Source organism: Marmota marmota, unplaced genomic scaffold, assembly GCF_001458135.2.
Source record: "Marmota marmota marmota unplaced genomic scaffold, marMar, whole genome shotgun sequence".
NCBI lineage: Eukaryota > Metazoa > Chordata > Mammalia > Rodentia > Sciuridae > Marmota > Marmota marmota.
Window position 1 is genome coordinate 4,686,110 of NW_026000196.1, and position 15,565 is coordinate 4,701,674.

The 15,565-nt window shown below is 39.9% G+C and overlaps 1 protein-coding gene across 4 annotated transcripts in view; it reads right to left on the reverse strand.

Moving 5' to 3' along the window:
* Nucleotides 1-13,913, reverse strand: part of Prc1 (protein regulator of cytokinesis 1) — a 28,999-nt gene extending 15,086 nt beyond the window's left edge. For all 4 annotated transcript variants that reach the window (XM_015493056.2, XM_015493055.2, XM_048790235.1 and 1 more), the window contains exons 1-5: nucleotides 13,754-13,913; nucleotides 3,645-3,777; nucleotides 3,302-3,424; nucleotides 517-750; nucleotides 266-436 (exon numbers count right to left, since the gene is read on the reverse strand). In XM_015493056.2, the coding sequence (XP_015348542.1) occupies nucleotides 266-436; nucleotides 517-750; nucleotides 3,302-3,424; nucleotides 3,645-3,777; nucleotides 13,754-13,764 (672 nt within the window). In that variant the 5' untranslated portion in view covers nucleotides 13,765-13,913. The remainder of the gene's footprint in view (nucleotides 1-265; nucleotides 437-516; nucleotides 751-3,301; nucleotides 3,425-3,644; nucleotides 3,778-13,753) is intronic.
* Nucleotides 13,914-15,565: the final 1,652 nt, after the last annotated feature.

Genomic DNA, 15,565 nt, shown 5'->3' on the forward strand with positions numbered 1-15,565 from the left:
ATATTTTTTTAAAAAAGAAAAAAATCAGGGCTTGGGGTAGAGCCCAGTGGTAGAGCAATTTCCTAGCATTTTTGAGACCCTCAGGGTTCAATCCTTAGTACCAAAAAAATAAAACCGAGATCATATATCCTAAGTTACTATTTTTATTCTCCCTTACTCTCTTAATGTACATTGGCACTTATTTAAGACAGAAGGAAAAGCTGCCAGTTTTTTCAAGGTGCTACACACTATTGAGATCCAGGGTCTTAATTTGAGAAGATATTACCTGCCGCAGCAACTTTTGTAGTGTTGCAATATTCTCCAAAGACAAACAAAAGGCATCTTCATCTTCACACACCACATCTCTTTCAAAGCTTGTGTCCGGTGTGTGATCTAATTCTTCCATACACAGTATGATCTGTCTCTTTATGTTGACAAACTCTTCACGCCTAGATGCCTATTAAAAAAAATAATAATTAAAGTAACCTATAAGAAGGCCAGAAGGACTTTTGGGAAGTATAAATGCAGGTAGTGTACCTTTGTTTCCCTCAGTGTTGCCACATGTTGTCTGAACTGGTTCAGTTCTTCTAAAGTGGGAACAGAAGTATTATCAATGTCATAGTGGGGCATGCAAAGAATTTCACACAATTCTTGATCTTGTTCTTGAAGTAGCTTCAGTTCCTGTTTTCTCTCCTTTTTCTGTTTTCGCATCAATTCTACCTGAGTGCGCAAATCTTTTTCTAGTTGCAAGATAGTTGTTTCTCCTTCTTCCTGTATAAGACAGTATACCAATGTTACAAGGTTTCAAGTAATTCTTTCACAGGAATCACTTGAGAAGGACAGTGGAAGAGAATTGATAGACTTTCAGTTAAATTTACAAATAAATCAACTCATAACCAATAGAATATGGCACAAAGAAGAACTCCTAAGGAAGGTCCCAAATGAGGAAAGGTTAATAGATACCAGGTCACTCTTTATAAAAATAAAGGTCAATTGACAACTAAAAAAATGTTTAAAAAAATTTTTTTGGATTAAGTACAGATAGTCACCAACTTAACAGTTTCTGTCTCTCTCTCTCTCTTTTTTTTTTTTGGCAGGGGGTACTAGGGATTGAACCCAAAGACATTCAGTCATTGAGCCACATCCCTTGCCCTTTTTTATTTTCAGACATGGTCTCACTAAGTTGCTGAGGCTGGCTTTGAACTTGAGATCCTCCTGCCTCAGCCTGCCAAACCGCTGGGATTAAAGGTGCTAGGATTACCAGGCTTAATTCCCCCTACCCCCTGGTGCTTTAACCAATGAACTACACTTCTCTATCCCTTTTGATTTTGAGATAGTGTCTCACTAAATTGCTGAGGTTGGCCTTCAATTTGGATCCTCCAACCTCAGTAACTGGGATTATAGGTTGCGCCACCACGCCTGGCTGTGTTAGATTATTTTGCCCAACTCCAGGCTATGTAAGTGTTCTGAGCACAAGTGTAAGGTAAACTAGGCTAAACTTTATTCAGCAGGTTTAGTCTGATAGCATGCATTTTTTACTTATAATAGATTTATTGCATGTAACCCTATTTTAAGTTGAGGAGCATCTGTACACTCATACTGTTCTATAACCATCACCTTCATCCACTTCCAGAAGTTACTTAATCTTGTAAAACTGAAACTGTATTTAATAAAAAGTCTTCATTCTCTGCCTCCACCCCCAGCTCATCACAACCACCATTATACTTTGTGTCTCTATGAATTTGACTTCTTTAGATACCATAGCACTTTTGCAAGAAACATAATATTGGTTGAAAAGCTGGCTTTGAGTTAGCAAGAAGGTATCTATATCTAGCTTCAATGAGCATGGTGCCTATATCACTGCTACTCAGGAGGCTAAGAAATGGGAATCGCAAGTACAAGGCCATCCTCAGCAACTTATTGAGACCATGTGTTAAAATAAGAAGTACTGGGAATGTAGCTCAGTGGTAAAGCACTCCTGGATTCAATCCCCAGCACCTACCTCAAAAACAAAACAAAACAAAACCTTAATAATCTCATGAATATCACCTTACCAATAAAAATAAATTTAGTGGTCCCTGCGTTACTCTTAACTGACAAAAGGAGAAGGGGGAGTTATATGTTCTATAAACTTACACAACTTCATTTAACATTAGTAAAATAGGAACTGTCATATAATTTCAGGGAGAATGCCACTATATACCTAACTTTTCACCCAATTTCACATTAAAAGTTCAAAAAACAGACTAAACACACAGGCAGTTCTTCCTGTAACAGCAAGAGGGACCAGAGAACCTTATTAGTACATCTTTACCTAGCCAAGCTCCACCTGTTCTTTCACAATTCTAACACTGTTTTCACTAGTTCTAAGCAGAGCTGTTTCAGCACCCTGTCTCCTGATATCCTCACTCAAATCCCTGACTTATGTTGGACCACATACAGTTATCTCTCAGCTACCTACACTGATAATCATGGCCTGCTGAGCTAGATATGTTCTCCTGGCTTTTGAGACATTTCTTCTGAGGGAGCCCTCTGGCTGATTCAGTGGCATACAACTTTGGAGTAGGAAAAGAACCACAAAGGTTGAATTTTGGGGTAACTTTTCCTTTTATCACTAGTTACTTTTGCTTCCTAGGTACCTCTTTTCATTTTCTCTCAGAGAAAGAATAGCATAATATTATCTGTGCCTACCTTTTTCTCCAAGTCAATTTTTTAAAAAATTAATATGCTCTACAAAGCAGAACTACAGCAAGAATCTTCTTTCTTTTTTAATTTTAATTTATTTATTATTATTTTTTTAAAAATAATTTTATATGTTGAGGATTGGTGATTTTCTTTTTTTTAAATTTTCTTTTATTTTTATGTGGTGCTGAGGATCGAACCCAGGGCCTCGCACGTGCTAGGCGAGCGCTCTACCGCTGAGCCACAACCCCAGCCTTCTTTTTTTAAATTTTTGTATATTTTTTTAGTTGTAGATGAACAAATATATATATATGAGAGAGAGAGAGAGAGAGAGAGAGCGCTCGCGCGCTGAGGATTGAACTCAGTGCCTCACAAGTGCAAGGCAAGGCTTTGCCACTGAGTTACAGCCCTAGCCCCAAGAAGCTTAGTTCTGATCACCTATTAGTTGTTCCATTTCTTTTTTATTTATGTTCTCTACATAAATAAAAAAAATCACTTTACAGAACTAATTGGCCAAGTACCATGCTCTCCCCATTTTTCCAGTAAAAACCCTATAAGGAAGTCTTCTGTCTGTAGTCCAAAGTCATTGCTTCTTCCTAAATCTCAAACCCAAGCTGGATACCTCCAAACTGCCATGTACCTGAAATGGCTCAACATGTAACTCACTGCACAGGGTGTTCAACTCTTTTTGGCAGATGGATATGCTTTTGATAAGCCTTTCCTTCAGGCTCTCTTCTTCAGCAATCATCATATCCAGAAGATCCTATAAAAGAGAAAATAATCCATATAAGTTTACAGAAGAAAACCCCAACACCAAAATGTTCATAATACAAAATATCAAGAAAAGGCTTAACAAACAAACAAAAACAGGAAAAGCCTAAGAACAAAACAGGAAAAGCTTATAATATCCTAGTGTAGGTGATCATATTTCTCAGATGAGACACCAGCATCCTTATGCCTGACACCAGTATTACTCAACTCACCTTGATATGCTTCTTTACAACCTCAGTTCTTTGTAACCTCTGGTCCTCTGGAATCCCGATCAATTCCCATATTTCCCGAAGGTGATTTAGGGCTTTCTGGAGACATACAATGGACTCCTCTGCGAGTACCTCACTGAAAAACAAAACAAAACAAACTCACCTGTTGCATCAATCTTTGCCTACAGACTAAAAGTAGTATTTTCAGGAACTAAATAGACTATCTTTTCAGCAGCTTTAAAGCTGAATTTAGCTTAATTCACCTCTGACTATTCCTTTTTCCTTCTCTCCCGGTACAAGCCAAACAAAATGCAATATCACAATCCCCATCATGGAAATTCACTCCTTGAATGGTACTCAGAATCTGGGTTTTCATTGATGATTCTACTTTTAACAGTATAATAATCACAAATGCTTTTATTAAAGAAAAATTAGGCAAAATGTCAGCAAAATAAACTAACATGAGTTTGCTGTTAAGAAGCAAGTGATTAATTATTATTATTATTTTTTCGAGGTACAAGGCAAATTCAAGGCCTTGCATATATGACAGGCAAATACTCTGACCTACATTCCCAGCCCCTTATTTTTTATTTTTATTTTTTTTAAGATGTTGATGGACCTTTATTTTATTCATTTATTTATACATGGTGCTGAGAATCAAATCCAGTACCTCACATGTTAGGCAAGTGCTCTACCACTGAGCCTCAACCCCAGCCCCAGCCCCTCAACTCTTTAATTTTAAACAGAATATAACTAAGTTGCTGAGACTGGCCTCAAACTTGTGATCCTTCTGCCTCAGCCTCCTGAGTAGCTAGGATTACTGAGTGCATCACCACGCCGAGCCTGATCTTATTCTCAAATTACAACTAGTAACCCAAAGTGGCTAAAATTACTAAGATGAATATCAATGTTGGTAAAGATGTAGAAAAGCTGAACTTTCATACATTGCTAGTAAAGTGTATAAATCAGTACAACCATGTTAATATATATTAGCAACATCTATTAAAATTGAACTCACTGTGGTGGTGCAATCATCCTAGCAACTATCATCCCAGCAACCTGGGAGGCTAAGGCAGGAAGATCACAAGTTTGAGGCCAGTCTCAGCGATTTTCAAGGCCCTAACTTAGACTCTGTCTCACAATAAAAATAAAAAATAAAAAGGACTGGGGATGTAGCTCAGTAATAAAGCACTCCTGGGCTAAATCCCAGGTACCAAAAATAAACAACAAAAAACTGAACACAAGCCACACATAATCCCAGAGAATCAGAAGGCTAAGGCAAGAGGTTCACAATTCAAGGCCAGTCTGGGAACTTAGCAAGACACTGTCTCAAAATAAAAAAAATAAAAATAAAAAGAGGTTAGGACATAGCTTAGTAGTAGAGTACCCCTGGGTTCAATCCCCAGTAATGAAAAGGAAAAGGAGCAAGGTACATGCAACATTAATAAAACTAAAACATTTAATTATACTAAATGAAAAAAGTCAAACCCTACATATCATAATGATTCCATTTTATAACATTCTAGGAGAGATAAAAATTTAGTAAAAGAACCAGGCAGGGTGGCACACACCTAAAATGACTCAGAAGGCTAGAAGATCCCAAATTCTGAGGCCAGCCTCAGCAGTAGAGCATTTGCCTCACATACATGAAGCACTGGGTTCGATTCTCAATACCACATATAAATAAATGAATAAAATAAAGGCCCATCAACAACTAAAAATAAAATAAATTTAAAAAAAGGGCTGGGGTGTAGGTGTATCTCAGTGGCTCAGCGCTCCCTGAGTTCAACCAGCAGTACAAAAAACAAACAACTTTACTGAAAAAGCAAATTAATTTCTTGAGATCAGGGAAGATCAACTGCAAAAGAGCAATAGAAACTTTTTGGGGTGATTAAATGGTTCTAGACCTTGATGGAAAATATATAATAGTATACAATTAAAACTGAACATGTCAAATGAGTTAGGTTTATTATGTGTAAATTATACTGTAAATCTTTAGAAAAATAGATAAACCATAAGAAAAACTTAGGAAGCTAGGTACAATGGCACACACTTGTAATCCCAGCAATTTGGGAGGCTGAGACAGGAGGATCATGAGTTCAAAGCCAGCCTCAGCAGGTTCCTGAGTAACTTAGCAAGATCCTGTCTAAAAACAAAAAGAGCTAGAGATGTGACTTAGTGGTTAAGCATCTCTGATTGGGCACAGTGGAACATGACTATAGAAGCGGGATAACCACAGGATGGAGACCAGACTGGGCAACTTAGACACGAATTGGTGTGAATATACTATGTATACGACCAGAGGTATGAAAAATTGTGTTCTATATATGTAATAAGAATTGTAATGCATTCCGCCGTTATATATAAATAAAAAAATACAGCTAACATAATGGTAAAATTGTGATTTATCTAATGTCAAGAACAAGACAAAGATGCCTACTTTAACCACATCTTACCGGAAGTATTAGACATCTAAATAAGCCCCCCCTCCAAAAAAAAGGAATAAAAGAAATAAAGATCAGTAAGAAAGTCATAACACAATCTATTGTCAGATGGTGGTGTTTTATTTAAAGTCCTAAGGAATCTACAAAACAACAACAACAAAACCCTGTCTCAAACTAAAAAAATTTAAAAAAAAAGAATGAGAGGCTGGGGATGTGGTTCAGTGGTACAGCATTTGCCTGGCATGTGTGAGGCACTGGATTAGATTCTCAGCACCACATAAAAATGAATAAATAAAACAAAGGTATTAAAAGAAAAAAGACATAGGGGAGGGGAAAAATTAGGATGAACAAAGAAACCAGACAAGCAAGCATGTATCACTGTGTGATTGCCATCAATATAAAGTTCAAAACCTGGGGCCCAAGGTGTAGCTCAATGGTAGAGGGCCTGCCTAGCATGCACAAATCCCTAGGCTTAATCCCCAGCACCAAGGAGGGATGCAGTTCAAAACGAGGCAAAACTAACTTATGCTCTCAGGAATCAGGAGAGTGGTCCCCTTGGTTCTAAAGAAGGAATGATTGGGAGAGGCCACAAAGAAGGCTTCTGGGATACTCACACAAGTGTATTAACTTCGTTAACATTTCTACATGCATACTATTCTTCTATTACAAAAGTTTACTTTAACCAAAAAATTGTTTATCCCAAATATGTATTTAACTGGCATCCTGTATTTTATCTTTAAAAATTATAACCATTTGTCTGTTTTACAAAATATTTAAAGAACAGAGAGGTCTTTCCTTTAGATACAACAGGATAACAAAGACTGCCTGGGCACCAGAGAAACCAGACACTAGATGTGCTCTGATCCACTAGCCTAGATCTAGAACCTGGGAACATTCACAAAAACCTTCAGACATTTCTCTAGCCACGAAATCCCATTTTAAAGTTGACTGTTCCTGAAGAAAATTCTACACAAATACCAGTTGCCTATACCAGACAGCCAGTATCAATAACCTGATATAATCTAGTGCTTCAAAGAATTTACTGTGCTTCTTTTATTTTAGAAATGTTAGCAGGAAATAAAGCATTTATTTAATATGATCTCAGTGAACTAAAGTGCAGCTAAAGAACTTCCCCAGGCAAAGACTCTTCACACTTTACTTCAATAACAAGGAGAAACAAGTCAAGATCCTACTATAAATAACTCTCAAGATCTAATCTGTGGTCAATATTTGATATGAATGTAACCCTCATGGTTTGCACACTTGGCTCCTTTCATCTGCCACAGTGTCCTCTGGAAAGCTATGAACTTGTCATAAATAAAGACAGGGACCACCATGTCTTTACCATCTTCATTTTACCAGACCCTAATACATAGAAGTTGTTTGATAAATGTAAAACAAATGGCTTTGAATTCCTATCAAAGATTCCAGATCCATCAGAATTAATGCACTTTCAGATCCTGACAATCAGGTTTATAGGCAAGATCTTGTAATGAAAGTAAAAAGTGATCATTTTTCCCCCCAAACAGTAGAAAATCCAGTACAATGGGCAAAGAATTTGAGAAGTCATTTCTCCAAAGATATACCATTGCCAATAAACACACAAAAAGATGCTCAACAATGTTAGTTATTAGGGAATTGCAAATCAAAGCCACAATGAGATACCATGGCATAGCCACCAAGATTCCTATATTTAAGACAAATATTAAGTATTGGTGAGAAACTGGAACCCTCATACACTGCTTATGGGAAAGCAAGATGATACAGCTCTTCAAAAACGGGTCTGTCAGGTTCTAAACATTTAAACATTGTTATCATGCAACCCCAATATCCATTACTAGATATTTACCCAAGAGAATTAAAAAGATGACCATACAAAAACTTGTTCAGGAATGTTTATAGCAGCATTACTTATAATAGCCAAAAAGTGAAAACACCACAAATGGGTAAATAACATGTAATGTATTTACACTGGAATATTATCAGGCAATACACTTTGAAAACATTATCTTAAAGGAAGCAAGTCACTAAGGACCACATACTTACGATTCATTTGTGTGAATGACTCCTTTGTGTGAATTACTCAGAATAGAAAAAACAGTTGTGAATATGTAGACCATAGGCTAAAAAGATGATTGACCACTAATGGGGTTTTGGAAGAATGCTGAAAATATTCTAAAACTGCGGTGATAATTACACAACTCTGAATATTCTAAGAATCACCGTATACTTCATGAAGGTAAATTATGTGGTATATTGTCAGGAACTAGAAGGAAATTCTCCTTCAAAGAATAGCCTGACAGCCCCCTGGGAGACATCCTGCAGCTACCTATCTCCCTGGAACATCCTGCGGTTATCAGGATCATCAGATATCTTGCAGCTGGCAGTTTTACCACCCACATCCAGCAATTGCTGATTAGAGAGCTTCCCCATCCCCAGCATATAAATACCCCTGTGTGAACAATAAAAGTTTGCAGCTTGATCAGAACTCCTGTCTTGCTGTCATCCTTTCGTGTCTCTTGTCTCTTGTCCCTTCATTCCTGCCCATCTAGGTTCGCTGCCCACGTTGATGTGTCCTGCCAGATGGGACACATACACGTAGCAGAGGGGTGACAGCATATGGGGAGAATCATCAAATCATTTATCGAAAACAGTGGGTGCTGAGTTTCTCACTATCAGAGAAGGGAGTTGCAAATATGGAAAAGGAAAATTTCACATGATGTGTCCTGCCGGACGGGACATTTGGCGCCCAATGTGGGGCTCGAGCCTTTGACTGAGAAGGAACGCCGTCCTCCAGGAAGACTTGGCCAAGCAGAGCTCGAGATCAGATCCAGGAGGAAAGTGAGGACGACGCAAGGTGAGTGACCCACCATGGGACAAGCAGTTTCGTCACATGATTTGTTTTTGTCAGGCCTCAAGGAGGCCCTCAAGACACGAGGGGCGCATGTTAAGAAAAAGGACTTAAAATTATTCTTTTCATACATAGGAGAATTGTGTCCATGGTTTCCCCTTGAAGGGACCATTGATGGTAAAAGATGGCTTAGAGTAGGAGACTGTTTAAAAGATTATTATGAATCCTTTGGCCCAGAAAAGGTGCCTGTTCCCACCTTTTCTTACTGGAACTTAATTAATGAAATTCTTAAAAGTTCACCCTTTGACAATGGTACCTTAAAACTTGTCAGGATTGGGGAAGAGGCTATGCAAAAGACCTCTCGTCCCCCCTCGGCATGCCCTTCAGTTAGTATAGACATAGATACTTCTCAGTCTCCCTAGGACCCTGGGAACCTTCCTGGTCCCCCTCAAAATCCCACCCTAATGAATAAGGCTCCAAAGGTTACCAACTGCCTTTATCCAGTTTTAAATGCCGGAGACATATTGACCCCTGGGGAGGAGGCTACCTTGGAGAAGGAAGCAGCTCGCTACCATTCAGAAGACCCGCCACCTCTCAGGACCCTGATACAGCCTATAGGACTTACACATCCACCTCCCTCCTATATCCCTCCTGCCTTTTGTGCTCCGGCCCTTCAGGGGCCAACTGACCCCTCAGATATTTTTTCTCCACTTCCCTTACCTAACCTGGCTCCCTTGCGAGAGTCTCTCCAACATAGACGGGAACAGATCCAACTTTTAAAAGAATTAAGATCCCTTGACTCTGAGCTTCGCTCATTAGCCTTAGGCACGGAGTCAACCCGAGCTGGCCCAAGGTGGTCTAATACAAAGGCTAAGCCGTGCCATCGGCCTGTTCTCGCCTTCCCAATCACCTGAAGTCAGATAGATAAGCCCGCCCAGGCTGAGGACAAAGAAGAGGATCAAGAGGAGGAAGCGGGGGAATGGCACGAGGAAGATCAGGACTCAGAGGATGAGGAGTTCACCCCTAGGCAGGAAGGAACCCAGAGTGTCTACAAAAAATTAAGCCTGCGTTTTCTTGAAAAACTTAAAAAGGCTTGTGCTCACTATGCCCACGTTGATGTGTCCTGTTGGTCGGGACAGTATATGATATCAGAGCTGTTATTCAAAACATCTGACATATAATCTGATTTTGATTTAGTGATTTCTTTGAAAAACTTAAAAATCTTTGCTAATTAGTCATACAAGTTACTTTTATAAAGTAAAATCACATGAGATTGGGACATTAATTGTGGGTCTCAAATCCAATTAAAACCAAGATAAGCCACCTTGGTTGTGCATGCGCCCAGCTACTTGGGAGGCTGAGGCAGGAGGATTGAAAGTTTGAGGTCAGCCTCAGCCACTTAGTGAGAGACCCTGTCTCAAAAAAAAAAAAAAAAAAAAAAAAAAAAATTGGTACTAGGGATTTAACCCAGGGACACTTAACCATTGAGCCACATCCCCAGCCCCTTTCTTATATTTTAACTATTAGAGACAGGGTCTCACTAGTTGCTAAGGCTGGCTTTGAATTTGTGATCCTCCTGCCTCAGCCTCCCAAGCTGCTGGCATTACAGGCATGTACTACCACACCCGATTTCAAAATAAAATCTAAAGGGCTGGGGTATATAGCTCAGTGGTAGAGCACTTGATGAAGTTGGTTCCATTCCCAGTACCAAAAAACAAAACAAAACAAACAAACAAACAAAAATCTATACAGCAAATAGCAATCTATCTGCTAGACTTCAGCAGCCTAACTAAAAGCAATATTCACACAATTTGTTATAAATTTAACTACTCCTTCAAGTTTATAATATATAACAAATTTTATTTGGTCTGATGGAAGTAGGTGTTTGAAATTTCTAAAGATCCTTGTTAGGACAGTTCACATGACAGTACAAATTTCAAAGAATTAAGAATTAAAAAAATAACATACCAAGCCCTGGGTTTGAACCCTAGCAATACAAAATAAAATGTTTTCCTCTCTTCTCAACATTTAAATTGTACCAATTTTTTCTTTTCATTTGCATTACTTGGCACCTTTCTTATATTTCAGTGTGTTGCCATTCACACTGCCTTCAAAAGAGCCAAATCTCACCTTCCTTAGCTCTCCTCTCCTACCACATGGGTCCAGGTCACCATCTATCATCTCTTACCTGTATGTCAATGGGCTCTTAACTGGGCTTCCAATTTGAGCCAAAGCCTCCTTAAGTTTCCAGTCAGTACAGGTGGAGCACAGGGTTCCATTCAGAACCCTCCAGGGACTTCTCATCCCACTCAAGTTAAAGACTTGGCCTTTCCAGAAGCCCAAGGAACCCAATTCCATTTGATATTCATTTTACCTTCTGACACCAGCACTGACTATCTACTTTAGTCACAGTGGCCTTCTTGCTCTCTGGAACACCCCATATTATACCGCATAAGGGCATTTGTGTTTACAGTTCCCTCTACCTGGACCCCTCTTCCCTCAGATGCTGCACAGCTTGGTTCCTCATTTTAGGTCTTTACTCAAAGATCACCTTCTTAGGAGGCCTTTCCGTGACCAAGCTGCAACTACTTCTTCCTATGCTTTCTTTTTTCGGACCAGAGATGGAACCCAGGGGCATTCAACCCCTGAGCCCTGAACCACATCCCCCAACCCTTTTTGAGAGTCTGTACAATGGATTGAGCCCTGGGGTGCTTTACCACTGAGCTACATTCTCACTCCTTTTTTTGGTGTTGCTGTTTTGAGTTAGGGTCTCCCTAAATTGCTGTGACTTGCCTCAAACTTGCCATCCTCCTGCTTCAGCCCTCAGTCTTCCAGCTGCTGGGATTAAAGGCCTGTGTTACCACACTAGCTGTTTATTACCTTTCTTTTCAGAATGTAACTCCTACGGGGGCAAGGATGTCAGGTTTTTTTTTTTTTTTTTTTGCCACACTATCCCCAATATTTGAATTGTACTTTGTACATAATATACATTCAAGAAGTATTCTGAAAGAATAACCTGTAGATTTTAAAAAGTTGTATGACTTGAAGATGCTTCAGAGCTATCATTGTGATCCTTGCTAAATGGTTCCCTAAAAGGAGCAAATCTATTTTTTTTTCTTAGAATACATCACTAAATAACTGAAAGTGAATAAAAAATACACAAGGACACAAAAGTTGTAAAAAGAACCATTTTTTCCAGTCTCTTGAACCTAAGTCACTAGACTGGAAAAGATTTCAAGTATTCCTCTCTACATGATTGCCTACTTTCAGTCAACCTTCACTGAGTTACTTCCTTGTTTTTCCCCCTGGACAGTGGTAGACTCTGGAAAAGGTCTGTGAAAACTTCTGTACAACCTGTTTCAGGATCCATAATCATAGTTAATTCAGTGAAAATCTGACACTCATTGTTTCTGAGGCCTATTTCTCACATCCCTTTCCAAAAATGAATACCTGAAATTCAAAAGTACCCCCAAAACCTAGCTTTGGGTTAGAGGAATCCTAGTGGCCTTTAAGAAATCTAATTATAACCATTCAAGGGGAACTTTTTTTTTTCTAGCTTCATTCAATCACTTGAATACAGAAGATACCTGAGCTATCCATAATGAACTGTGAATAAGATTTTCCTTTAAATGCTATTTAAAATTTTACTAGTCCTCAGAATGCACCATTAGATTAAATGCACAGCAGTTTTAAGATAATTTCCTTTAGATAATAAGATTATTTGTGGAACTAGGACGTATCTCGGTGGTAGAGTGCTTGCTTAGCATGCTGGAAACCCCGGGTTTGATATTCCCAGCACCAATAGGTGGGTTAAAAAGTTATTTGCAATCCACAACCTTATAACACTAAGTTTGTTTTGGCAAGGGTATTAATGATTTAAACTTAATTCCTTAATTCCTATTCCCCTGAGGACAAGCATTTGGAAAAGCCTGATCAGAATTAGTAATCATGGAACCAAGAACCTTAGTGTAATCAGTTTAACCAATTAACTACAAATTATTTAATACGGAATACGCACAATACTTAACCCACTACTTTCCGAATGTAAACATCTGTATGATTTATTTATTTTTTTTTAATATTTATTTATTTATTTATTAGTTGTAGTTGGACAGAATACCTTTATTCCACTCATCTATTTTTATGTGGTGCTGAGGATTGAACCCAGGTCCCCGCGCATGCTAGGTGAGTGCTCTGCCACTGAGCCACAATCCCAGCTCCACATCTGTATGATTTAAACACACAACTCCTACACAGATATTGTTCTTATTTTAGAATCGGGAAAATGCATTCGACCTCTTGCCCAATTTCACACGTCTAATCGGATCTCAAACTGGACACTCCCTCCCCAGCAACGCTGCGGAAGCTGTTAAAACGACCATAAGAGAATTCCATCATCAGTTCTTTAATTTGCAAGGAAACTGAGCCGTCTTTCCAAATAAGTAAAGCGTTAACACCGCAGGGCGGATACAGCAGAAAGCAAAAGATGTTTTTAGAACTTCACGACTTTAAGAAATGTGAAGCCACAGACCGAGGTTTTGAGGCGGCCTTCAGTGCGAAGGAGCTGCACCTGAGGCGCTGCGGGGCGGGCTCCTGCCTCCAGCCTCAGCCCCAGCTCAGCGGCTCCGACGCCGCGCTCATACACGACACGGGGGTGAGGCTGCGGGACCTCAGAGCAGCGCGTCAGGCTCGAACGTGCACCCGCTAGCCGCGGGTTGACCGGACACCCTAGTCCCAGCCGAGGGGCCTCTCGGACACCGCACCAGCCCAGTACCCGGGACAGGCGTCGCTCCCTCCCACCACATCTCGACTCGCACCTTCTTCTCATGGCGGACGCTCCAAGCAGTCCCAGGGAATCGAGACCCCCGACCTCCTTCACGCGGGTACGAGCGCAGCAACCAGCAACACACACCGAAGTTCTCGCTGTGGGTAGCGGCTCCGCGAGCCGTTGGGCCCCGCGGAATTTCAAATTGAGCTCCGAGGCGGAGCAGCCATGCGATTGGTGCGGCTTCCCATCATTCCTCACGAAGCCCCGCCTCATCCCCGCCCCTCCGCCACGGCGGACTACCTCGCGGGTCTGTCTCCGCCCAAGCAGGAGCTGCGCACTGGGCGTGTGAAGTGCAATGGGAGAGCATGTTGGGCGGATCTCACGGTCTGCGCGTGCGCTCGGCCGCGGCTGGCTTTACTAGACCAGCTATAGCCCTGAAGTGCATCCTTTCAGAGCTTATGATGTCATCCGAGCCCCACCCGACGCGCGCAGTTTTGATTTCAAGTTTGTGGTGTTTTTAGAGGCCGAGGGGCAGGAGCAGGGAGGCTTGAGAAGCCCACCAAAGAAGGGAAGGAACACTGAGCCCTGCTCAAAGGCTTGGTATCTTTCTAGAGAAGTTATCCCATTTAATCATCACGACAAACCCATTAGGAAGTACTATCACCACCATACAGAGGACGAGACTCAAAAAAAGGTAGAAGAAAAGCCTCCCAAGTCTGAGTGTCTTGTCCAAGGCACACAACTGGTGAAAAATGGAGATCACTGGGGCCTGGTTTTCTTTCAAATTATGTTTATTTAACTGTTATATGAAAAATTTAAGGCTTGAAATTGACGAAGTGTTTTTGTATCATCGTTTTCTCACTGAACTATATCCCTAAATGCACATATCAGATTTTTTTTCCTGTGGCATGTAGATCTCATTATTTAACAAATAATATTAGGATGAATATCCTCATACATAAATCTTTGCATCTTGCATTATTATGACTGATTCATGGAAATGTGATGCCTCCTTTTCGAAGAGGTTGTATTTATTAATTTGTCCTCCCCAACAAGGAAACGCACCCAGAGTACCCACCTCCGATTACCTTCAGCAGTGCCAAACACTACACTTTTAAACCTCTCTGCTCATCAGGCAAAAAAAAAAAAAAAAAAAAAAAAGGGCATTTCCTGTTTGATTCACTTATTTTATTATAATTGAAATGACACATCTTAATGAATCATCATTTCTGTAATTGTCACCCTTTGCCTTTTCCCTAAAGGATGCTTTGCTTCACCTCCAAAACCAGATTTTTTTTTCCCTTTCTTTCAGAAAAATTTCTCATTGTTACTTATAACATTTTTTAACTTGGTGACAGTATACCAAAATTCACACCACTAAATAATAGGGACAATACTCGAAATTTACTGGCACTTTTGATTAATTAACTTGGAAGTTCTTCAAAATGCTTCAAAATTTGTATCTTCAGATGCATTCCAAGGATTAGCATTGTAACTTATCCAGAGATAAGGCAATTTTGCTCTGATGTTCTTAATATCATAGCTTTGAAGCTCCACAAGTCTTACAGCCTTTGCAAAGAAGTCTATTCAGAGAATATATTCAGCACGTAAACTGTGTGTATACCGTGATTCTGACCCTATTACAGGGCCATGTTGTATTTCTACCAAATGGTACTATTCTATAGCACAAATACAATGCACTGTCACTGTTTATTTACTTGGCTATAGAATCCTTCTGAAACCACATATTCCTTCTGTGAACTAACATCTCTGTCAACAGTGTCTTTGATCTTATCCACGAACCTGACATAAGACTGTCAAAAGATTTTTTTTTTTTTCTCCTGGTACTAGTGATTGAACC